This window comes from Elephas maximus, chromosome 25 (genome assembly GCF_024166365.1).
Source record: "Elephas maximus indicus isolate mEleMax1 chromosome 25, mEleMax1 primary haplotype, whole genome shotgun sequence".
Classification (NCBI taxonomy): domain Eukaryota; kingdom Metazoa; phylum Chordata; class Mammalia; order Proboscidea; family Elephantidae; genus Elephas; species Elephas maximus.
Genome location: NC_064843.1, coordinates 37,321,120 through 37,345,657, shown reverse-complemented (window position 1 = coordinate 37,345,657; position 24,538 = coordinate 37,321,120). Strand labels below are relative to the sequence as shown.

The following is a 24,538-nucleotide window of genomic DNA, read 5'->3' as shown; positions in this document are numbered from 1 at the left end:
CTTAAACATTGTGCCAACAGGGCTCCTTGGGGGCAGATTGCCTGGGCACAAATTATGTTGTTGTTAGGTGCCATCGAGTTGGTTCCCACTCATGGCGACCCCATGTACATCAGAACGAAACACTGCCCAGTCCTGTGCCATCCTCACAATCCTTGCCACACTTGAGCCCATTATTACGGCCACTGTGTCAGTCCATCTCATTGAGGGCCTTCCTCTTTTTTGCTAACCTTCTACTCTACCAAGCACGATGCCCTTCTCAGGGATTGGTCCTTCCTGATAACATGTCTAAAGTAAGTGAGACAAAATATCGCCATCCTTGAGTCCAAGGAACATTCTGACCGTACTTCTTCCAAGACAGGTTTGTTTGTTCTTCTGGCACTACATGGTATATTCAGTATTCTTTGCCAACACCATAATTCAAAGGCTTCAGTTCTTCTTTGGTCTTCCTTATTTATTGTCCAGTTTTCACATGCATATAAAAAACCCAAAAACCTGTTGCCGTCGAGTTGATTCTGGCTCATAGAGACCCTACAGGACAGAGTAGAACTGCCCCATAGGGTTCTGAGGAGCAACTGGTGGATTTGAACAGCTGACCTTTTGGTTAGCAGCCTTAGCTCTTAACCACTGCACCACCAGGGCTAGGCAATTGAAAATACCATGGCTTGGGTCAGGTACACCCTAGTCCTCAAAGTGTTATCCATAATTTGTTATGATCCACATAGTCAAATGCCTTTGCATAGTCAGTAAAACACAGGTAAACATCTTTCACGTGAGAGCAACAATAGGTTAGCAGCTAATGCTTAACCATTGTACCAGCAAGGCTCCTTGGGGGCCAGACTGCCTTGGGCACAAATTATGGCTCAGCCAATTGCTAGCTTTAACCTTGAGCAAGTTATGTCACCTCTGTGGGCCTGAGCTTCTTCTCTATGAAATCAGGATGATAAAAGAGTCCCTACCTCAGGATTGTTGTGAAGATTTGCTAAGTTAGTGGATGAAGAGAACCTAGAACTGTGCCTGGCTATGTACATAATTCCGTGTTTGGTAAGTGTTAACTGCCGTCGTTAGCAGCTTCATCATTACATGCTCATCACCTTGTACCACAACTCACCTGCCCCTACATTTGGGCTGGGTGAACTTGGACAAGCTGTTGGGTTAAATGGACATCACCTGTGAAATGATGGTCAAACTCCCCATCTCCCAGGTGGTTGTGAGGATGGCACAAATCAGTGTTTGTAAAATGCTTAGCACAAAGTAGGGACTCAGTTCATGGGTGGGAGGGCCCATGTCTGCCGTAGAGCCTTGCCATGGTACTTAGGGACTTTGTGGCTTCTTGTTGCTTTTTGGCATATTTTCCTGCCAAGGTGAGTATTATCTTTGTTGCTGTGTCTGTCTTTGTTTTGTGTGTGTGTGCTTGCTCCAGGGGTTTGAGACTTTGGAACAAAAGTGTATTGAAGTCTTTCAGGATTTGCTTTTTATTCCTCACAGCCTGAGCTCTCAGGGAGCCCTTGAGTACCCTCAGGGTGGTGTATCTCAGCTGGGATTGGAGGATTCTGTATCAGAAGAAGGCAGAACTGGAGTAACTTCTTAGAGTTAATCGGCTTGATAACCAGAGGAGATCGTAATCCTCTGCCCTGGCTTCCAATCACATATCGGATAAGGTAGAGAGGTCAGATGTCCGGGTTCTTCAGAGGGGGAATTCAGAACACATGCGTTTTTGATTAGCAAGAAATAATGACAATACCCTATATAAGAGTGGTGGTTTACTGCATATTCATGTTTTCAAATCCATGTCTTTGGATCCCCACTTCTACCATATGAATCCAGCCTAATAAGTGAGGCCGTGGAGCCCGGCAAAGTGGACCGGCTAAGGATGCACAGCTGAGGGTGCACGCTCTGCCCTTATTTTAGGGCCCCAAGCTTATGCTGTCCTGGTATGTGAAAGCTGCCTGCCTATTGATTATCAGGGTGTAATTTTAGACCTGCTCAAAGAGAAATATAGATGCAGCGCCTTTGTTGTAAGGGATTTGTATCACCTAGGATAGACACTTGTACAGAGCAGAACAGTGGTTCTTAAACTTTAATTTGGGGAGCTTGCTTAAAAGTAGATTCTGATTTACTAGTTCTAGTGTAGAGCCTGAGATTCTGCATTTCTAAAGAGCTTCCAGATAACACTGATGGTGCTTTCCACAGATGCCACTTTGAGTAGTAAGGATCTAGAGACCTTTTAAAAACGCTGATGGCAGGCCCGCATCTCTCAGAGACTCTGGCTTTTAATTGGTGTGGGATGAGATCAGTATTTTTAAAAAATTCTTCAAGTTATTCTAATATGCATTGAAGTTGAGAACTGCTGTTCTGGACATGCAGATAGGTTGTGGGCATGGTAGGCGTTCTCAGCCTAGGTCCGTGGACAGGAGAGAAGGTGAGGGAGAATGTCAAGAACTGCTGAAATGTGAGGGGTTTTTTTTTTTTCTTTTTTAAACCAGATTCTCAAGGGGATACAGTGAAGATTAAGAACCATAGTATTAAACCTGTATGTGAATGAATGCTTTCATATTTGTATAGATCAAAGGTTAGTTGGTGCTTATTATTAATTTGTTTGATAAGAATTTATTGAATACCCCATCAGCAAAGCTAGACAAGTGATTCGTGCAGGTAGAGGAGTTGGCAGATACTCAATGACCATAACTTAACACAAAAAATGCTGTAGTAGGGCTTTAAACAAGTGCAAATTTATATATGTGTCAAGTGAACTAATAAGCAACAGTCTTTGAATGTGTATAAGTGAGAAAGTCCTTTTGAGTATTGGGTAATGTTTCCATTCTCTTGCCTCTAGTGCCATCATAGAGATATTTACAAAGTGCCTTGGAAAGTAAGGGAGAAAGAGAATAATTCCCCCCACGGGGTCTGAGAGGTCCTTGAAGGAAGAAATATTTCACCTGGACCTTGAAGGGTAGGTAGTACTTGAATAAGGCTAGTCCGAGTGTCATACGGCCTGAGTAAAGGCTCAGCGGTAGCCTCACCTGTGTCTCCCTGAAGGCTTAGAAAGGAAAGACGGGAGGTTCTCCTGGAAAGTCGTAGGATTGCTCTGACCTAGGTGTTCACAATCGTGATGTTTTCTCTTGCCTGTTTTATTTCATAAGTGGTATAAATACTATATAATCCTCACAAAAAGAAAATATAGATACACAAAAAAGCCCACCAATTAGATAATCCATTTTGTCTCTTAAATCTTTCCAAAGATAACTTAAAAAAAGGAATCCTGGTGTACAGTGCTTTATACCTTACCTTTTCTACTTAAAACTTGGACATACCAACTAAAGAAGTAATACATTATCACTTTTTGACTACATAAATGGACATACCATAATTTAATCCATTCTCCTAATATTGGATATTTTACTATTATAAGTAGTGAATGAACTACTTCACTATTTTAAATAATGCTATAGTAAACATTTTCTTTTGTGCATTTTTGGCATACTTGTTACATTTTTCTTAACATGTCTAGAAGTACAATTGCAGGGTCAAAGAGAATGTACATTTAGGGGGCTTTTGATATAGAGTGCCAAATCCCCTCCCCCCCACCCCAAAGTGTTGTTCCAGCTTAGTCTCTCCAGCCACATGAAAACAGTGACATTTTAGCATCCAAAACTGAGAGTGTCATCTTGGTGTGGTCATTAGTTCTCAGCTAAACTTCTCAATTGCTTTTGGTTGCCAACTTCAGTATTATCAATTATGTTCAAAGATTCTAGCTTATTACCAGAATATTCTTTGCCATTTTTCATCTCTTCATCCTTCTAGGATAAATTGATTTATGCTTTGTCAATAGTACCTTTGGTTGAGGATGTCAGTTTTCTGCCTAGTTTTTCAAAAATTCAAAACTTTTTTTAATTGTGCTTTAAGTGAAAGTGTACAAATCCAGTCAGCCTCTCACACAAAAATTTGTGTACACCTTGCTGTATATTCCTAGTTGCTCTCCCCCTAGTGAGACAGCACACTCTTTCTCTCCACCTTCTATTTTTGTGTCCATTCAGCCTGCTTCTGTCACCCTCTGCCTTCTTATCTCCCCTCCAAACAGGAGCTGCCCACGTAGTCTCATGTGTCTACTTGACCCAAGATGCTCACTCACCAATATCATTTTCTATCCTATAGTTCAGTCCCTGTCTGAAGAGTTGACTTTGGGAATGGTTCCTGTCTTGGGCTAACAGAAGTTCTGGGGACCATGACCTCCGGGGTCCTTCTAGTCTCAGTCAGACCATTAAGTCTGGTCTTTTTATGAGAATTTGAGGCCTGGATCCCACTGCTCTCCTGCTCCCTCAGGGCTTTTCTGTTGTGATCCTTGTCAGGGCAGCCATTGGTGGTAGCCTGGCACCATCTAGTTCTTCTGGTCTCAGGCTGATACAGTCTCTGGTTTATGTGGCCGTTTCTGTCTCTTGGGCTTATAATTACCTTGTGTCTTTGGTGTTCTTCATTATCCTTTGCTCCATGTGGGTTGAGACCAATTGATGCATCTTAGATGGCCACTTGCTAGTGTCAAAACAACTTTTGAATGTCAGTTTACGCTATTTAATACAGAATTTGTCTTATGTTTTGGCTGGTTGGAATTCAGGTACAAAGAGGAAAAAGAGGGCAGGATTTATTTCTCTCACATGAAGCAATCACATTCTAAGGACTGACAAATGAGGGCTAGCAAAGGGCTCCAAAGAGGGAGGGTCAGAGTCTCCAGGTGACGGATCAAGTGGGAGAAGTCCTCTGATGGAGAGGAAATCAGATGCTGTAACTAGGCCACAATCAGTAGGCCTTCTATCGCTACTAAGAAAGAATAAAAATCTGTTTGATGTTGTATTCAAGGCAGACCCACGATAGTAACCCCTTCCCTTTGTACACGCGTAGACTGTCTCTAGCAGAATTTCCTAGGAACTGGTGATAGCGATTGTCTATGGGGAACTAGAGTGCAAGGAAGATTTATTCAGGGTATACCCATTTGTACAGTTTGAATTACTTATTGTATATATTGTACTTTTTCAAATTTTTTTTTAAAGCTGGTTATTTTTAAAAAGCCTTACCCATCTGTGGTTGTGTAAGACGTTAACATAAGCTAGGTGAAGGGTATATAGAGACTATAGTATCTTTGCAGCTCTTCTGTAAATCTAAATTTATTTCAAAATAAAAAGGCTTTTTTAAAAAAGACAAAATACTATATTCTCTTCCTATACCAAAACCTGCCCCATGAGGCAATTTTGTACCTTCTAGCCTTATTTCTTTGAAGAATCACCCTGTTCTACCCCTAAATCTGCTGAGCTCCTGATTACCAAAACGATACAGTGGTCTTAGCCTCTGTTTTTATTGGGGCCAAACTATTATTTCATATTTTATAATGAACATCATAACTGAGTTCACATCAACTGGTAGATGTTTATAAAAGTTTACAACGAATTGGCGGGGGGAGGGGGCGGGGAGGAAACACTGTGAGCATATTGCTTTTAAGACTTTGACCAAGCTGTCTATCTACAAAAAGTGCACCGGGCTCAGAACTTGAAACTGTTAAAGCCATTTTTCTCAACTTATGGTCCATGTGAAAATGCAGATGTCTGTTTTTGGCAAGCCCCCTTGATGATTTTGATGCCCTATAAAACTGAATTTCAGAAAGAATCATCAGAGAGAGTGTGTGTATGTATTAGCTCTGTGGGTAGAGGGGCTGCAGCAGCAAGATGATCAGCTTGGAGGCTGTGGCCTTCGTCCGGGAGGGAGGAAATAAAGGACTGAAACATAGCAGCAGTAACGGGGGTGGACTGAGGAGGCAGGTGCAGAAACACAGTTGAGTTGGTGATTCAGGTGTATGGACGACGAAAGTCTTTGGGGAGACCAGGAGGAGGGAGAGTAATCAGGCAGGCAGGTCTTCTCATTCCTTAAGGAGGTGAAGAGCTGCTATTGCCGAAGAGAAAGGGATGTTTTGGCCAGCATTGATCGGGTGAATTTCTTGAGGCCAGAAATTGATCTTTCTTACCTTTGATTCCCAAGTGACTATCCTGCATGCAAATATTTACTGAGTGCCTATTCTGTGCCAGGCACTGTTCATGGCGCTATGGATACAGTCCATGCATCCACAGTTTACACTCAAGTGGACAGAGCAGATAATACTCCAATAAATAAATATGTATTGTACATGTCAAGTAGATAAGTTCACAAAGAGAAATAAAACAGAGTAAGGGGTTGGAGAAATGGGTCATGGGAGCCCTGAGAATGTTATTTTAATAACATGGTTCATAAAGGCTTCTCTGAGGAGACATTTGAGAGAGACCTGAGTGAAATAAGAGAGGAGATGAGCCATGCTATTATCTGTGGGAAAGGCATTCTGGCAGAGGGAACAGTGAAGGCAAAGGCCCTGAGGGGTGGGAAACAGCTTGCCGTGATCAAGTGACATCAAGGTGGCCAGTGTGGCTGGAGCAAGTGAGCAGGGAGGCGGAGAATAGGAGGTGATGAGATCAGTACAGTTTTGGAGAAGGTTTCCAGGAAAATCAGGAGCTTCCTGACAAAGCAAACCTATGCTATAAGAAGAAACAAGAATTAATGGAACATTGTAGAGCTTTATTTCCTTCTAGCTATATTAGAGAGGGAGCCCCTGGGTGGTGCAAGTGCTGTTAACCGAAAGGTTGGAGGTTTGAGTCCACCCAGAGGCACCTTGAAATAAAGTCCTGATGATATACTTCCAAAAAATCAGCCATTGAAAATCCTATGAAATGCAGCTCTACTCTTACACACAACACACACGAGATCGACATGAATTGGAGTCAACCCGACAACTGGTGGTGGTGGATAATGGAGAGAAGTACAACATGAAATGGTTAAAAGAACACTGATCTGGAAGCAGGGAGATGTGGGTCCTGTATTACAGTCTTTGCTTTGCCCTGGTGTTAATTACTTGACTCATTGTATGGCTCTTTTCTGAAATGCAACATCAGTACCTTGTTGCCCTCTTGGTGGCATTTGTGTGGCAGCACTTACAAGTGTCCCAGGCTTCTCAGAGAGAGGACAATTCTGGGTCAGGTAAAGCAGACATGAAGGTGGAATGACTTTGTCTGCCCCAGGGTGATGGTCATCACTTTCCCCCATTACAACTGGGCCTCTCTTCTTCCAAGCAGGATTGGTTGTCATGGTCCCTGCTGCTTCTTTCTCTCATATGCGAAACAAGAGCGTTCTATGTCCCTGGGGTTGCACCAATCAACTTCCACCAGAACGACCCTGTAGAAATCAAGGTAAGTGAATTCCTGGACTCTTGGAGCCCCTGTACCAGCCATTCCAGCTGGAAGACCCTGGGAACTGTTCGTGTACATCCTGTGATGCTGTAGTTGAAGAGAACAAAGACCAGTGACAGTGTCCTGTGAAAAAAAGGGTTCACTGCACTGGCAGGAAGGAGAGTGTCCTCGGGAACCCAGCAGGTCCAGGAACTCTGCCTCTGACCCTCCATCTCTCTCTATGCCTGTGGCTCTCTGGCTCTGCCTGTGAGTGTATCCGCCCCTTTTTCTTTTTGTCTCTACTCTCTCCGTTTCTGGCTTTTTCTGTGTCACCATCTCTGTGTGTGCATGTGTCTCTGTCTCTCTCAGCCTGCCTCCTCCTCTATGGTATCCCTGCTTCCCTTTTTCATCTGCTCCATTCTCCTCTCTGTTACCACTTTCTCTGCATAACTTACACACAGCATATAATGGCCTCTCTGGTTTTTCAGTTTTAGCTTCCACCACCAGCTGAGTTTTCCAGTTCGTTATTTCCAAATTGTGTACTGCATACCAGAGTGGTGGTATATGAAATGATTTTAAGTGGCTCATAAATATTTTAATAATTATTTTCTTTTAATATGTACTAAGAAATATAGCTAGTACATCAATTCATGATTTTATGGCTGTCATTGTTTTCCATTTTTAATAGAGATATAATGTTTGCTTATTAAATAAATGCGCTTAAGTAAAAATGAGCCAGATACAAGTAAATAGTAGAATAAGTGGAAAGTAGATAGGGTAGGTTGGTGCGTGAACAATTAGGGTTTGGGAAACATTGCGCTAATTCAGAGTCCGAAGGAAAGCCACCCAGCGGGGGCAACCTCAGCTTTTCAAGCTGGATGCTTACCTTTGGGCCATCAGCTATGGCAAGGGTGGAGAGTAGGGAATGGAGTCTCCTGGTTGAGCAGGGCCATTGGGCAGGCTGGCACCTTGATTAATGTCTCTACAACAATGGATTCTTGGTGGCATTTCCAGAGCCCCAGTGGGGGAGTGCCATCTTGAGTCAGGTTACCAGGAAGCAGACTCTGAGGTGGTGATTTTTGTGCAGGAGATTTATGGGGGAGTCTCTGGGGTCACCACTGTGAGGGAGTGAGGGAAGTGAGATTGGGCGGAGGGAAAAGTTGAGCAGCCGTGGTGCAGCAAAGGCCATGGGAGGCCCTGGAGCTGGAATGGCCTTTAGAGTTGTTCACACTAGGGCAAGGGAACCAGGTCTCTACTCCCCTGCATGGACCAGTCCTTGGATATAGACTGCCCCCAGGGAGGGGACTCTCCTCTACCATCACCTGAATATCACTACGGTTAACACTTAAGTGAATGTTTCCAAATCTTGATGTCTGTACAGTGTTTATACTGTAGGATACTTGGCAATCTCATGCCTCCATAAATCTCCAACTTCTTGACTACCACGCTGGTCGCCTGTAGGCAGAATAACGTGGTTGAAATTTTTAAGGTGCCCTTCAGATGTTTAATGATTCTATCAACGTGTAAAGTTATGGAAATAAATTCTCCTAAAACAAACGTACATTTCTTGCTTCATTACCATGATAATGTTAGCCACATCTTCATTGGTATGTGCTAAAGCAAAGTAGTGAGGATGCGTGAAAATAAAGCTTTTATTCTGTCCTGAATCGCAGTGTTCCAAAGGAGAAGCAGAAAGCAAGAAAGTCATGAAGGGCCATCCTCATGACTTGCCCTCGTGTGCACGCTCCTTTGTTTGTCACCATTTTTGGGGTATTAACAAAATTACAAATTACTGCATGCCATGCTCATTTGGGGCATCAGATATGCTGATAACTTCTGATTATCCAGGGGAAGGTTAACTAGTTTATAGGTTAGAAATATAAATAATATGTCTTAATTATCTAGTGGAGCCCTGGTGGCGAAGTGGTTAAGAGCTCAGGCTGCAAACATTAAGCAATTCAAATCTACCAGCCACTCCTTGATCACTATGAGTCAGAATCAACTCAACGGCACACAACAACAACAACAGTTATCTAGTGCTGCTATAACAGAAATACCACAAGTGGGTGACTTTAACAAACAGAAATTTGTCTTCTCACAGTTTAGGAGGCTAGAAGTCCGAGTTCAGAGTGCTGGCTGTAGGGGAAGTCTTTCTATCTCTGTCAGCCCTGAAGGAAGGTCCTTGGCTCTTTGGAGCTTCTCCTCCTGGGAGATCTTCGTGTGGCTTGGCATCTCTCTTCCCCCATCTCTGCTTCTCAGTTTGCTTGTTTAATCTCTTTTATATCTTAATAGAGACTGACTCAAGACACACCTACACTAATCCTGTCCCATGAATATAACAGAGACAGCCCATTCCCAAATGGGATTATAACCACAGGCATAGAGGTTAGGATTTACAACACACATTTTGGGGGGACACGATTTAACCCATAACATAATACATTTGTAGAAAAATTAAAACTGCCATAAATCAAGTTAAAAAAGAACAGAGATTTTATCAGTCTTGTTGTCTGCTGTATCACCAGCTCCGAGGTACTGCTCCAGACCCAGCTGGAAGGTGTTACAAAACCTGTGATACATACACATTGCCCTTCTAAAATCTGGAAAGTTCTTAATTCCAAAGCAAGAACTTCAGATAAGGGTTGTTGTAGATCTGGACTCTAAGAATTATGTATACTTTTGCATGGTACATGAGGAATGGTCCTCATAGTCCTTAAATAATAAAGATAATTTTATGGGTATCAGTGGTGGTTCAGTGATAGAATTCTCCGCCTTCCGTGTAGAAGACCCAGGTTTGATTCCTGGCCAGTGCACCTCATGTGCAGCCACCATCCCTCAGTGGAGGTTTGCATGTTGCCATGATGCTGAACAGATTTCAGCAGAGCTTCCAGACTAAGACTAGGAAGAAAGGCCTGGCAATCTGCTTCCAGAAACAGCTGATGAAAACCCTGTGGATCACAGAGGTCTGATCTGGAACTGATCGTGGGAATGGTACCGGACCAGGCAGCCTTTTGTTCCATTGGACATGAGGTTACCGTGAGTCAGGGCCAACTCGATGTCAGCTAACAACAACAACAAAGATAATTTTAATTACTTTTAGATTTAAAAAATTCACGTTTTGCAACATTTTGATTGGTTCTGTTTTATCTGTGGTTTGAGGTTGTCTGTGACTTTCACCTGTTCCTTTTTCAGCCTTAACCCAGATACTTGAGTTGACTGTAGTCAAAATCATGCATGTTAAATCTATAAGATTTTATTGTGTATGTGCAATATGTCTGTATTTCTCCTACACATGCATCTCTTAGCCTGCGGCTTTCATATGACCTTAGGTCAGTATTTCCCAAACTGCAGTATATTCACAGTAGCACTGGAGTAACAAAGTCAACCAGGCTTCTTTGCTGTAGACCTTCTCAGAGCCCCTTAGTATGCTTAGTCATGTCGGGGAGTGGGGGGGGGTGGTGCTGGTTAAGTGTAGCATTTGTTCAGGAAAGCATCTGTCACCATTTCCAGAACCGTATTCTCTGTGCTTGCATCATTTCCTAAACATTCTCCTTTGTGGTCTTCCTAAGCCTCAGTTTTAATGGCTGCGTAATATTTCATTGATGACTATATCATGGTTTATTGACTGATTTCCCGTTGTAGGGGCTTTTGATTGTTTTCCATTTTTCCTCTCTTCTCTCATTCAGCAAACATTTAATGAGTACCTACTCCTCTGTGCCCCGGTGGTGCAGTGGTTAAGAGCTCAAAACCAAAAACCAAACCCACTGCCGTCGAATCGATTCCGACTCATAGCGACCCCATAGGACAGAGTAGAACTGCCCAATAGAATTTCCAAGGAGCGCCTGGCGGATTCAAACTGTCGACCTCATGGTTAGCAGCCGTAGCACTTAACCACTACGCCACCAGGGTGTCCGGTTAAGAGCTCAGCTGCTAACAAAAAGGTCAGCAATTTGAATCTGCCAGCCATTCCTTGGAAACCCTATGGGGCAGTTCTACTCTGTCCTTTAGGGTTGCAATGAGTCGAAATTGACTCGCGGGCTATGGGTTTGGCTTTTCTTTTAACTCTGTGCCTAGCTCTGTAGGCACTGGGGTTACAGAAGTGACGAAGATCCCCATGGCCCTTGCCCGTATACAGCTTAGATCTTAAATTCAAGTGGGAGTGACTGAAAAAAAACAACGGGTAAACAAAACAATTGCACCTTACCAGACATGCTGTGAAGGAAACTTCATGGTGCTGAAGTAGAGAATAGTGGGGCGTTCCTTTAGATGAGATGGACAGGGAAGGCCTCCCAGGTAAGGGGCTTCAAGCTGAGTCCCGAATATGACAAGGAGCCAAATACGCACAGAGTAGGGCAGAAAGGAGCAGCAGGTTCAAAGCCCGAGGCAGGAGAGAGCTTGATGTGTTAAAGGAGCTGAAGGGAGACCACTATGGTTATGAACAAGGAGCGGACCTCTTTGTGCCTCAAGTTTTTTCCTCATTTGTAGTTATTTCCTTAGGAAAGATTCCCGGAAGTGAAATTATTGGATCAAAGGATATCAACATGTTCATGACTCAGTGTATATTGAATTTGGTTGTTTTTAAACCTATCATGTAGTCTAAAATTAATGAAATGTGAAGTAATTCAGAGTTGTGCTCAGTATGCTATAGTCTGTGTCTGCTGCACTTAGTTTGCTTATTAGGTAATATTGTCAGCTGTACTAAAGATGTGTGGGCGCCAGGGAGGGCTTACTGAAACAGTCATCTTGATCTGGGAAATTTCTGCTAGACTCAGGACTTAATGGCCTCTTTTCTCCCACCAGGCTGTGAAGCTCACCAGCTCTCGAACGCAGCTACCTTACGAATACTACTCACTGCCCTTCTGCCAGCCCAGGAAAATAACCTACAAGGCAGAGAATCTGGGTAAGTTCTTCTCTGCTGTCAGCCTGTCCCGAAGGAGAACCCAGATCTTTTCATAATAATAAAGGCAGTTAACCTTCTACAGCACTTACTGTGTGCCGGGCACTGTTCTGCTTAGTGTACACATACATTTGCTCTTTTAATCCTGTCCCAGCAGCCCGGGGGAGGTGCTTAATGGCTAAACTGGGCTTCGAATCCACTAAGCCTGGCTTCAGAGTCAGAGCCCTAGGCTACTAATCAGCACTGGCTCTCCCTTAATTTCTAGTTAACTCCTCCTCTTTTGTGACTTTTGTCACCTAATCTCCTTTTAAGGAGCCCTGGTGGTGCAATAGTTAAGTGCTTGGCTGCTAACAGAAAGGTCAGTGGTTGGAACCTACCAGCACCTCTATGGGAAAAAAGACCTGACAATCTGCTTCAAAAAGATTACAGCCTAGAAAACCCTATGGGGCCGTTCTGCTCTGTCATACAGGGTCGCTTTGAGTTGAAATTGACTTAGTGACAATAGATTATGATTATGAGTCGGAATTGACTTGACAGCACACAACGACCATCTGCTTTTAATTGAAAGAGTGATTACATTTGGCCCTACAGCAAGCAGCGACATCACCGTAGTTGTGAAGCTGTATGGACTCTGCTCAAATAACGTGTGACACCCCCAGCACGGTCCTGACACAGGTCTTTCATAAAAGTAGCCATTCGATTCTAATTTAAATAATTCTCCAGTTGGTGAAATTTCAGGCTTAAAGGAAAAAACACTTGGTGGCATCTAATCAGGGTATAATTATTGGTGCTTATTCTATGCCTGTCTCTGTGTTAAGTCCTGCAGATAAAAACGTGGAACGATGCTCTCCTCGACCTTAAGGAACTTAAGAGACTTTCCTCTTCTCTTATACCTTAGAAGGAGAAAGTAGAGAACTGGCTCTCGAGCAGGCCCCTGAAAGGGCTGTCTTCTCTGTCAGGGCTACGCATGGCTCAGATAGCTCTGCAACCTCTAGCTGACAAGTGTATGTACTGCCAAGTATTAGGGTCCTGGAACAGCTGGAAGTAAGTCTTGGAGCTACTTTAACCAAAAGCAGATAGCACCACCTACCCCAAATGCCACCTGTGCCTAAGTCTTGCCTTGTGGTAAAGAACAGAGATTGGCCTCAGGGCCCAGGCTGGCTCCCATGGACTGCCTGGGTTCTTCCTCCTGCCCACCACCTGCCTTTCTTCTCTCCACACCGTGCTGTGCTCCAGCCATTTTGCCTCTGCCTGGGAAGCCTGACCTGCTTGGTCCTCCAGGCCTCTTTACAGCAGCTCCTCCCTTCCCCTTGGAGCTGGTGTGGATTAGTTGGCAGCCCAAGGCTCTGCAATGGGCAGACCTCAGTGTGACCCTAACTTCTCTGAGCCTCTGCTGAATCTTTCATGAACCTGGGGGCAACATTTCTGCCTGATTGAAGTGGAGGCCTTGGTGGAATCTGTGTAAAAAAGTTATAGCTCATTCTGCCTACTTGTGGTGCCTCCTTCATGGTCTAGGGGCTCCTTAGGAGGGGAGATTCTGTCTTCCAGCCTCCTCTCTCTCTCTCCTGGGCTTCTAGCCCAGTCTCTAACACACAGTAGGCACTCAGTACATGGTGGCGTCCTACCTGAGTGAAGCAAAAACATCCTTCGTTGACTGCCTGTTGGGTTGCAGGCCTTGTGCTCTGCTGTTTCCTGATCATCATCACATCAACGCTTGCAGTGCTCTTCCTGTGAGCCGGGCCTGTTCCAAGCACTTCTGTGCTTCAGCTTACTTAGTTCTCACAACAACCCTATGAGGTAGGTGCTTTTGCTGTCTCAGATTATAGATGAGGAAAGTGGGGCACAGGGACGTGAAGTGACTTAGTCCAGGTCACTCCAGTAAGTGGCGGAGGCTCAGAAACCCTGTTTCAGAGTCTGTGCCCTTAAGCACCACACTCTGTACGCTGTCTTCTTTGATTCTTGTAGTAACTCTCAAGCCCAATATGATTGCCCCCATTTCATAGTAGAGGGAACAGTGGCTTCATGGGTTTGAAACACTGGCTAAGGGTTATGTGGCACATAGGTGGAGAAATTGAGATTTTAACCCAGGTTTCTTTTTACTTGAAAGCCGGAATTCTTTCCGTTATCTTAGGTTGCCCAGAGGCTCATTTGGACCCTGTGAGGGCCGTGCTCATGATGACCACATTTATGAGGATTCCTATTGTGGTGTGTGTGTTGGAGCAACCATGGAGATGTGCTGGAATACAGCATCAGACTCTTTTAGGGGTCCCCATTCATAGTTTGCCGTTAATGTAGCGTGGTGACTATCTGCTCCCAGCTTGACAAAGTTCAAAGGAATACTTCTCTATTAGAAATGAGCCATTCCAGACCAATATGTCCTCTTTCTTTGTTTAAATTTAATTTCCAAATATCAGGAAGTGATACCTGCCTACCTTTGTCTGCAGCTGTGTTCTGCAGTCTGTGTGTTCTTTCTCTCCCAGGCAAGCTGCTTGCTGACCTGAACAGAGGTGGGCAGCCCGGCCTGGTTTAAAGAGCCCAGGTGTTTAGCACACTCACACCCATTTTTATGATCACGGGCAAGTCGCTGTCCTTTTTCGATTCTCCACTTTGTCATCTGTAAAATGACAGAGGATGACCCGAATCATTGCAGCAGTGGGCCATAGAGATGTTTTATTGGTGCCCTTGCTGTCCTCTGGCCAGGCAATCCCTGGGCTTTGCAGGCTCACCTGCATTATAAGGCCTCCAGCCAGTTCTTTGCATCCTCCATGTTTTCTTCACAAAACTGCCTCAGTGATCTTTCTGTAGCCAGATCAGGTAACATCTTCCCCTGGCCTTGTTGGAAACTCTTCATTAACTTTTGTTGCTCTCTGGATAAGGATCAAAACTCCAGTGTGGCCCAGGCCCCATGAGGTCTAGTTCTAGCCTGTCTCACCTGCTCCCCTTGAGTCACTCTCCCCCTTGCTGTCTGCATTGTAACCACACGGACATAATGGTCCTTCTTTCTAGAATATTCTTCCCTTATCTCTTTACCTAGCTAACACCTCTCTTCCTTTAAAGCTCACTTCAAGCCCTACTTTCTCAGGGAAGCTTTCCGAAACCTGTTTCCCCATGTCTAAAGCACGTTCCTCTTGTTATGAGATATATTTTCATTATTGTGTTTAATCAGAATCTGTCTTTCCACTAGATAAGCTCCATGAGTGTGCCTGTTCACCATGATATCTTCAGGACCTGGTACATAGCTAGTACATGGTCCATGTCTGTGTGTCAGTGAATGACTAGGCAGAGAGTGCCACATCAAGTGTCTACACTTGGTAGGCAGGTGTTAAACCAAGTGTATGTGAAGGTGTTAGTCTCCTTCGGCTTGCCCGGGTTTCACATCATCATAGAGGGATTGCTAGAATGGCTCAGAAAGAAAGTGCCGTTTGACTTAGTTGGCAGTCCCTCACTGCTTAGTGTCTGCTAGCACACCATCTGGCACCAGGTTATTCTGAGGCAGCAGCCATGCAAGGGGCCTGCCAGTTCATTAAGTAAAAAGATGTTTTGGCCAAAAATCTCAGGTGTTAGATTTCATCCTCCTCCCCTCCCTGCCTGAACCAGGGTCTGAAGACAGAAAATAGGGAACAATCTCTGCCCTTAAAGAGCTCAGCATTGGGTAGGGGAGCCAGGAGCATAAATATAGCAGTACATTGTACAAAGTACTGTCACTGGTGTATGAAAAGGTGCAGAGGTGATGCTGATGACAGTAATAGTATTTGTTGCCTGTCTATTCTGTACCTGGCACTTTATTTGTACCGATGCCTTTATTTCTCAGGAGGGGGGTATTCTATCCCCATTTTACAGTTGGGAGAATTGAGGCTCAGCGAGGTTAAGTGACTTATCCAGGATTGTTCAACTAGTCAGTGGCAAAGCCAGGTTTGAACACAGATGACCTGGAGTTAGAGCCCACTGTCTTCACTGCTTGGAAACCCTGGTGGTATAGTGGTTAAGTGCTACGGCTGTTAACCAAGAGGTTGGCAGTTCAAATCCGCCAGGTGCTCCTTGGAAACTCTATGGGGCAGTTCTGCTCTGTCCCATAGGGTTGCTATGAGTCGGAATTGACTCGAAGGCAGTGGGTTTGGTTTTTGGTTTGTCTTCACTGCTACGTGACGCTGCCTCCGCCTGGAGGGAATTCAGAGGAGGGCTTGACAAGCTCTATCCTGAAGAGGTCAGGCAGGGCTTCCCAGAGAGAGTGAAATAGAAAGTGAGCCTGAAAGGTGAGGAGAAGTTTTCCAGGAGCATAGGGCAGGGAAGGGTATTCCAGGCATGAGAGGGTGAGGTCCAGAGGCATGAAGCAATGTGGGATGTTTGATGAGCTCTGAGAGGTTGGTGGTGCTAGAGCCTAAAGGAGGAGAGGAGAGTGATAGGTGGAAGGTTAGACAGGCATGGACCAGGTGGGGAAGGGCATTGAATGCCAAGCTAAGGAACTGCCGAAGGCCCTGGAAGTCTTTTTTTTAATATAATTTTATTGTGCTTTAGGTGAAAGTTTACAGTACAAGTTAGTTTCTCATTCAAAAATTTATATACAAACTATTTTGTGACAGTGATTGCAGTCCCTGCAACGTGTCAGCACTCTCCCCATTTCCACCCCGTGGAAGTCTGTTCCTGCCCTGTGCTTCTGTTTGTGTGACTACTGACCTCAGCAACCTCAGAGCTGAAGCTCTGAGCTCAATCTGTCTCTCTTATGGCAGGAGAGGTGCTGAGAGGGGACCGGATTGTCAACACCCCTTTCCAGGTTCTCATGAATAGTGAGAAGAAGTGTGAAGTTCTATGCGGCCAGTCCAATAAGCCCATGACCCTGACGGTGGAACAGAGTCGGCTCGTGGCCGAGCGGATCACGGAGGACTACTATGTCCACCTGTAAGTTGGCCTCTGCTGCCTGCTGGCACTGAATTCATGTAGGGGAGGGCAGTGCTGAGAGAGGCAGTCCAAGGGCACTGAGCAGGGCCTTGGGTTTTCAGCATTGCCGACAACCTGCCTGTGGCCACCCGGCTGGAGCTCTATGCCAACCGAGACAGCGACGACAAGAAGAAGGAAAAAGATGTGCAGTTTGAACATGGCTACCGGCTTGGCTTCACAGATGTCAACAAGGTAGAGTATCTCTTATCTGCTTAGTCGGAGAGCTGGAGAGCCACACTGCACAGGTCACAAGCACTCAGGGCCATGGAGAAGGGAGAACATTTAGCTCTGAGCTCATGATACAGAAAAGGTGGGACTCAGCCAAGGGGAGCTTCTTCTGGTACCCCGGGCATGGTCTGAGTGCTTTGGGCCAGGCTGTGATAAATGCTGCAAGGAGGTGAAAGGCAGTGTCCCTACAAGGTCAGATTCCATTTGTATAAGATTAAAAGTAACAGCAACAACAACAAAAATCATCATGTACAGGAGAGAGGGCTAAGTAGCAGTCATGACCTGATTTTGATCCTGCCTACGCTGGTTACTAGTTGCATGGGTGACGTCAAGCCTGAGGCTTCACCTTTCTGAGCCTCCCTTTCCTTATCTTTAAAATGTACTAATAACCATATCTGCCCCAATGGATTGTTTTGCAGAGAAAATCAGATAATCCATGTCAGCACTTTGTAACACAAAACTGAAACCCATTGCCATAGAGTCCATTCTGACTCAGAATAAAACTGCCCTATAGGGTTTCCAGGGCTGTAAATCTTTACAGAAGCCAACTGCTGCACCTTTCTCCCACGGAGCAGCTGGTAGGTTCAAACTGCCAGCCTTTGGGTTAGCAGCCGAGTGCTTAACCACTGCACCACCAGGATTCCTTCCTTGTAGCACAGCCCCTGAGAAATATGCTAGTAGCGGCAATGACTAACAGTGATTCTCTTTGCTTATCTTTCTAGTTTTCTAAACTGGTAGATATCACTTAAGGAGTAAAGGACAGAAGCGTTTCTTCTGAAGCACAGCCCCGTCCTTAAAGGGCTTCTATCCTAGTTGGGAGGAGAGCTGACAGTGTAAGGCCTGGATCTTAAGTCCCACCGGCCTTTGCCGATTGTCAATCCCAGAGGAGTTCAGAGGGAACTCACTGTGCGTTCAGGCCACCACAGAGGAGGTGGGCCTTGAAAATAGGTGGACTTGAACTGAGTGAAGTCAGGGTGGCATTCCAGTTGGGGTGAGTGCTGTGAACAAGAAGCAGAGTCAGGACTGTTTGTGGGGGAGGCAAGGGCTGGGGATACCAGGTGGATTCGTGTGGCTTAGAAAATGATGACAGCAGATATACTCAGGTCAGATGATAGATAGAAGGCCCTGAAGCCAGGCTGAGGGATTTGGCTTTTATCTGGTAAGCGCAGGGAGCAAGATGATGGAAGCAGTGTTTTGGGAAGGTTGGCGCAGCTGAGCGTGCTGGGGAGGGGAGGCCCGTGCCTGGAGCGGTCCCCTGGATGATTTCCTGGTTGTTCCTTGGCTGCTAGCTCTTCTACTGTCTGTGTTGCCCCGTTCTAGATCTACTTGCATAATCACCTCTCGTTCATCCTTTACTACCACCGGGAGGATGTGGAAGAGGACCAAGAGCACACATACCGTGTCGTCCGCTTCGAGGTGATTCCCCAGAGCATCAGGCTGGAGGGTGAGTGGGGAGGTATGGCCAAAGGGGCAGGGCTGGATGGGGCTGGGCTTCCACACCGAGGGCCTTCTCGCTCTTGGCCCCTGAAATGCTCTCCAGGCTGATGGGGTCCAGTTAATGGCATGTGGGCCCAGCCAAGCTAGGGCCACTGCATTCCCATTCAAGAAGGGGATGGGGCGCTGACATCTTTTGTGTCCTGGGCACCTTACCTTTCTTACCTCTTCCTGGCAACCCCTGGAGGTATGTGGGTGTTAGAGATGAGGAACCGGAGGCTCAGGGAGGTTAGTGACGTGGCCGAGATCAAGCTGCAATTTAGGCTGGACTGAGCCTCTTCACAAGAACCAGCCAGCTCACCCTGGGCTGAAGAACAAGGGGCAGGGATACAAAGAGACTGGGCGGCAGGTTTTTTCTGTTTTGCTCCCTCTGTGTGAATGGTTGGCATAAACTAAAATTTGCCCAGAGTCTGCAGCTGTGAGGGAATTTGACAGCCTGGCCTCATAGGACCTGGTCCTGCATCACCTCACCTGTCAGCCCTCCCTCACCCCAGGGTGCTCTGCTGTCAAGCAGGCCTGGCCTTTTTGTCCATGGTGCCGGTTCTAGCTTTTTTCTTTTTTAAATCTGTAGAACTATTTTTCAAATAAAATCTCACACAGAAGTCTTCTGTAAAACAGATTCTGCACTTTCAGAACACCATAGTTTCTCTTCTTCAGTGAGTTTCATACACAGTTTACGGTTATGTACATGATGATTTGAAAGTGTCTGCTCCCCCAAGCTCTTTGAGGTTAGAGACTGTGGCCAGCACCCAGCACAGTACCTGGCGCATAGTTGGTGCTTATTATGTTTGATGGTTGAATGAACAGATGGATAATGGGATGAACAAATGAGTAAATGAATTAATGCCTGAAAGAAGCATCCCAGTAGCTGTAGTACTAAAGTGCTTGAAGGAGTGATTGAATGATGAATGTATGATAGAATAAGTCAGTGTCGTTTTGTGTGTTGAACAGGATTGACTAAGTGGACGTGTGAACTGAGTAAGGGAAGATCAAGATCAATGGATTAAACGAGTGACTCAGATCCCCTCTTGCCCATGAACACACCTGTTTGCAGCCCCTAAGGCCCTTTGGGAGGTCAGGGCTCTGGGGAGCTCAATTTAAAAGCCATTGTTGCCAGCCATAGCAACCTCCACTTGGGTGCTGAGCGCCAGGATTACAGCAGCGTGCAAGCCCTCGGGAATAGACCGAGTCTTTGTCTCTCACAGACCTCAAAACAGATGAGAAGAGTTCATGCACCCTGCCCGAGGGAACCAACTCCTCACCCCAAGAAATTGACCCCACCAAAGAGAATCAGCTGTTCTTTACCTACTCTGTACACTGGGAGGTAAGAAACGTCCGGAGTCCAAGGGCAGGGGAGGAGGGCTCTGGTCTGGCCCAGGAGTCCTCTAGCAGGACCCCTGACTCTCAGTGCTTCTTCCCACCCACCAGGAAAGTGACATCAAATGGGCCTCCCGGTGGGATACTTACCTAACCATGAGTGACGTGCAGATCCACTGGTTTTCCATCATTAACTCCGTTGTGGTGGTCTTCTTCCTGTCGGGTGAGAGGTCTCATGAGTCAACAGGTGGGGAGAGCCAGGGGATGAGGGACTGAGGTAATCTGTCACTTATGGGGGACTGCTAAGGTGTTCTCAGGGCCAGGTGTGGGTCAAAAACAGACATCGGGGGTACACAGATGAGCAAGAGTCAGGCTACTCTGGAGAGCTCACTAGAGGAAGACAAATACATCTCTTTATGTGTTCCTTCATAAGGTTCGTTCAGCAGAGATTTTGTCGTTGCGCGTTCTGTGCCAGATGCTAGGGTATGGTGTTCAGCAAGCCCAACCCAGGTCCTGTCGCCAAGGAGTCCATGTCTTAGTAGTGGGAGGGAGGCAAAAAGGCACATGCGGAGTGGAGTTCCAGTTAGCGATAAGTGCTATGAAGCAGATAAATGAGGCAGCCAAATGCGCAGCAGTTAAGGGAAGGATGAAGTCTACTTTAGAGAAGGCCTCTCTGATAGGAGGAGCGTCCAATCAGAGACCCAGAGAAAGACTGTTCCAGCAAGGACCACAGCCCTGCCGTGGGACAAGCTTGACCAGAAGCCAGTTTGCGAGAGGGTGGTGAGCAACGGGAAGGCTGGTGGACAGAGGTGGAATGAAACTAATCCCTTCACTCTCAGTTGGGAAGTAAAGACGGTGTTGTTGTTAGCTGCCGTCAGGTTGGCCCCCGGCTCACACCAGCCCCAGCACAGTGGGGTCAGACCTCCGTGATCTACCTGGTTTTCGTTGGCTGATTTTTCGGAAGTAGATCGCCAGGACTGTCTACCAGAGATAATGTTAGCTGCTGTTTATTAAGCATTTACTGCAGGGCCAACTGCTAAGCTTAAGCACTTTACGAACCTCTTAATCCTTGAAGACCCATGAGCTAAGCCTGAAAGCATTAAGTATCTTAGCTCAAGGCCCTACAGCCCATTCTCTTACCCGCCACACTCTGCCTGACCGCGGGGTGCTATGGAAGCACAAATGGGGCCTCAGAACCGCTTAGGCGTGTGGAGAGGTGAAGATGCCCAGTTTGAGTCTTGGAGCATGAGAAGGAGTTAGGGTAGGGAGGGTTGTTATGGACAAAGGTAAGAGCAAGGGTAAAGAGGAGGGGAGAAAGGAAGGGAGAGAGAGATGATGCTCTGAACTGTAACTAAAAGCAAGAAATATTAGAAACGAGTGGGAGGTGAGCCTGGGAGAAGATGAGGCTGGAGAAGTTAGCAGGACCAACCCATGGAGGAGGTGGGACAGTGCTCTACCTGGGATACGATCAGTGTCCTTTGGCTTCTCCCACCCATCCCAGCAGTCCTTGTATTCCCCTGCCTGGTTGCGCCCTCCGTGCACCCCTTCCCTGGCAGCTGTGGTGGAGCTGTGCTCAGTAGAGGACCTGAGACGGCTGCACCGCCAGTTTCCGCTGGAGGAAGGAAGCCATGCCATGCTGGCTGTCACACACTAGATCGCCAAACCACAGGAGGGCGTGGAGCACAGTAGACAGAGCTGGCGGTGCTGACGACTCCTCCCCGCCCCTGTCTGTCTCAGGCATCCTGAGCATGATCATCATCCGGACCCTCCGGAAGGACATCGCCAACTACAACAAGGAGGATGACATTGTACGAGGTCTTGGCGGGGGAGGGAGGGGCTGGGAGGCCAAGGGCAGGCCCAGTGAGGAGGGACTCCCAAATGAGCACAGTCGTCTTTTTAATACTGATTGTTGACAAGGTTAACATGAGACAAGTCCCTTCATGTACCACCCAAACCACAAAAAACCCACTGCCATCGAGTCGATTCCAACTCATAGCGACCTTATAGTGTAGAGTAGAACTAGTCCACAGGGTTTCCAAGGAACAGCTGGTGGATTCGAACTGTTGACCTTTTGGTTAGCAGCCATAGCTTTTAACCACTAAGCCACCAGAGTTTCCATGTACCACCCATGGCAGTGTAATTTATTTTCCGAAAAGCGGTTGGCAGTACCTGTCAAGAACTGCAAAATAATTAGCTTACTTTGACAGTGTAATTTTTCTAGAATTCTTCCAAAGGATCAAAAACTCACACCTCAGACTTGGTCCACAGATATTTATTACAGCTTTATTTATAATTGAAAGAAACTAGATATAGCCTAATTTTCCCACAACAGTAGAGAGGTTAAATTATGATACAGCTGTACGATGAAAACTTGTGCAGACATTAAAATAGTACTTTCAAAGAGTACTATTGACATGAGGAAATCTCATAGCCAAATATCAGCCAAAAATGACAAAGAGGAAATGTAGTATGGTCCCCATTTTATGGGTTCAAAATTGTATACACACAATCTCTGGGTCCCAAATGAGATCTACTCATAACTGTGTGTTTAAGTCAAATTTGTAGGTAAGTGAGAACAGGTACATATGGTGTTTAGCCTTACGTTAGTGCAAGAGAAGGCTCGAAGCCTTTTCAGTGATTTAAAAGCTTCACCTGCATCAAGTGAAGGTAATTGTGATGAAGACTTCATTTCGAGTAGCGGTTGAGTCGGTCTTTTCAAAGTCACTGCAAAGTTACGTAACATTAAAGGGCAAGTACCAGCCGTCTGTAGGTCAGAGGTTCGTAACCCGGGGACTGCCTGTGTACGTTTATGTGTGTACGTACATAAAAGACTATAGAAAATTTATCCGAAAAAACCGTGGTGTCATTAAGTGATGGGAGTATAAAACCAAAACCTGTTGCCATCAAGTCGATTCCAACTTACAGCGACCCTATAGGGCAGAGTAGAACTGCCCCATAGAGTTTCCAAGGAGTGCCTGGTGGATTCGAACTGCCGACCTTTTGGTTAGCAGCCGTAGCTCTTAACCACTACACCACCAGGGTTTCCGGTGGGAGTGTAGATCGTTATTCTTTTTTTTTTTTTTTTAATGTCTTCTGTACTTTTAAAAGTTTTTCCATAACAAACACTTATTTCTTTTTGTTCGTTTGAATTTCGTATCATATGCTAAAAACAGAAACCCTAGTGGGTAGTGGTTAAGTGATACGGCTGCTGCCCAAAAGGTCAGCAGTTCGAATGCACCAGGCACTCCTTGGAAACTCAATGGGGCAGTTCTGCACTGTCCTTTAGAGGGTCACTATGAGTCAGAATCATCTCGATGGCAACGGGGTTTTTTATACTAAAAACAGATTTTTTACTTTTTTTTTAATTGTACAAGTAGAACACATACTACTTTTGTAATCAGGAAAAATAATAATAAATTGCTTCTAAATCTTACCACCCAAAAACTATTGTGGTGAACGTGTTAGTGTGTTTTACATGACTTCTTCCCATGCATTTGGTTTGTGGAATTTGGGGAGGAGACTTTCCTTTTACTCAGCTGTCACCATCACGTTTGTCCCTTCCTTTTCCAAGTGATACTTTTCTGAGGAGCACTTTCTCCTATAAGTGACACACCTGTGTTTTCTGACTGTTCAGACAGGGGCTGGTTGGCATCCGAGGGACCCTCAGCCCAGGTTAGGTGACATAGGTCTTTGGGGGTGGTCCCTGCAGGACCTGCCTCCTCAACCAAGAACTGCATGCACTCTGGCCCTTTGTTGCAGGAAGACACCATGGAAGAGTCAGGGTGGAAGCTGGTGCACGGCGACGTCTTCAGGCCGCCCCAGTACCCCATGATCCTCAGCTCCCTGCTGGGCTCAGGCATTCAGCTCTTCTGTATGATACTCATTGTCATCTGTGAGTGTGCCTAGCAGGGCCGGGTGTGGGGCTGTCGCGAGAGGGCCATGGGGCCTGATTCTGAGGTGTGGCTGCCTCTGCCACATGCCTCAGGAAGAGCAGGCTGGGCTTCCCTCCCTGGAGAAGGGGGCCAAGCGCTTGGCACTGGGTGGGCATCTCAGCATTCCTGAGCCAGACAGGCATCCAGCCTAGCAAGAGGGATGGGTCCTGTCAGCCCCAGGCCCTGGTCACAGTGACCCTTCTTACAGCTTCCCAGCTGTGTGCACAGAGCCCACCACGTCGGCCCTATCATTGAAGCTGTGCCACATCAGTACTGCAAGGTTGGCCTCCTTGGGCAGCTGAGCAGTCTGAATGGCAACAGTGGTTATGTGATTTGCCCAGAGTCACATGTAGCTAGTCAGTGCCAGGGTTGGGACTGGAATCAGGTCTTTTTTCCTAGACAAAAAACTACTGTATATTCGTTACAGGCAGCTCTGGAGTCAGTCTACTAGATTTCTATCTCAGCCTCATGCCTCCAAGTTTTGTGACCTCAGGCGAGCC

The 24,538-nt window shown here is 46.0% G+C and overlaps 1 protein-coding gene across 1 annotated transcript in view; it reads left to right on the top strand.

Moving 5' to 3' along the window:
* The window catches only part of TM9SF4 (transmembrane 9 superfamily member 4), a 50,509-nt gene that overhangs the window by 11,395 nt on the left and 14,576 nt on the right, over positions 1 to 24,538 (top strand). Inside the window, exons 2-10 of the mRNA XM_049869080.1 lie at positions 7,143 to 7,256; positions 12,036 to 12,135; positions 16,860 to 17,028; positions 17,130 to 17,259; positions 18,616 to 18,739; positions 19,995 to 20,113; positions 20,218 to 20,329; positions 21,844 to 21,914; positions 23,866 to 23,998. Coding sequence (XP_049725037.1) covers positions 7,143 to 7,256; positions 12,036 to 12,135; positions 16,860 to 17,028; positions 17,130 to 17,259; positions 18,616 to 18,739; positions 19,995 to 20,113; positions 20,218 to 20,329; positions 21,844 to 21,914; positions 23,866 to 23,998 — 1,072 coding nt within the window. The remainder of the gene's footprint in view (positions 1 to 7,142; positions 7,257 to 12,035; positions 12,136 to 16,859; positions 17,029 to 17,129; positions 17,260 to 18,615; positions 18,740 to 19,994; positions 20,114 to 20,217; positions 20,330 to 21,843; positions 21,915 to 23,865; positions 23,999 to 24,538) is intronic.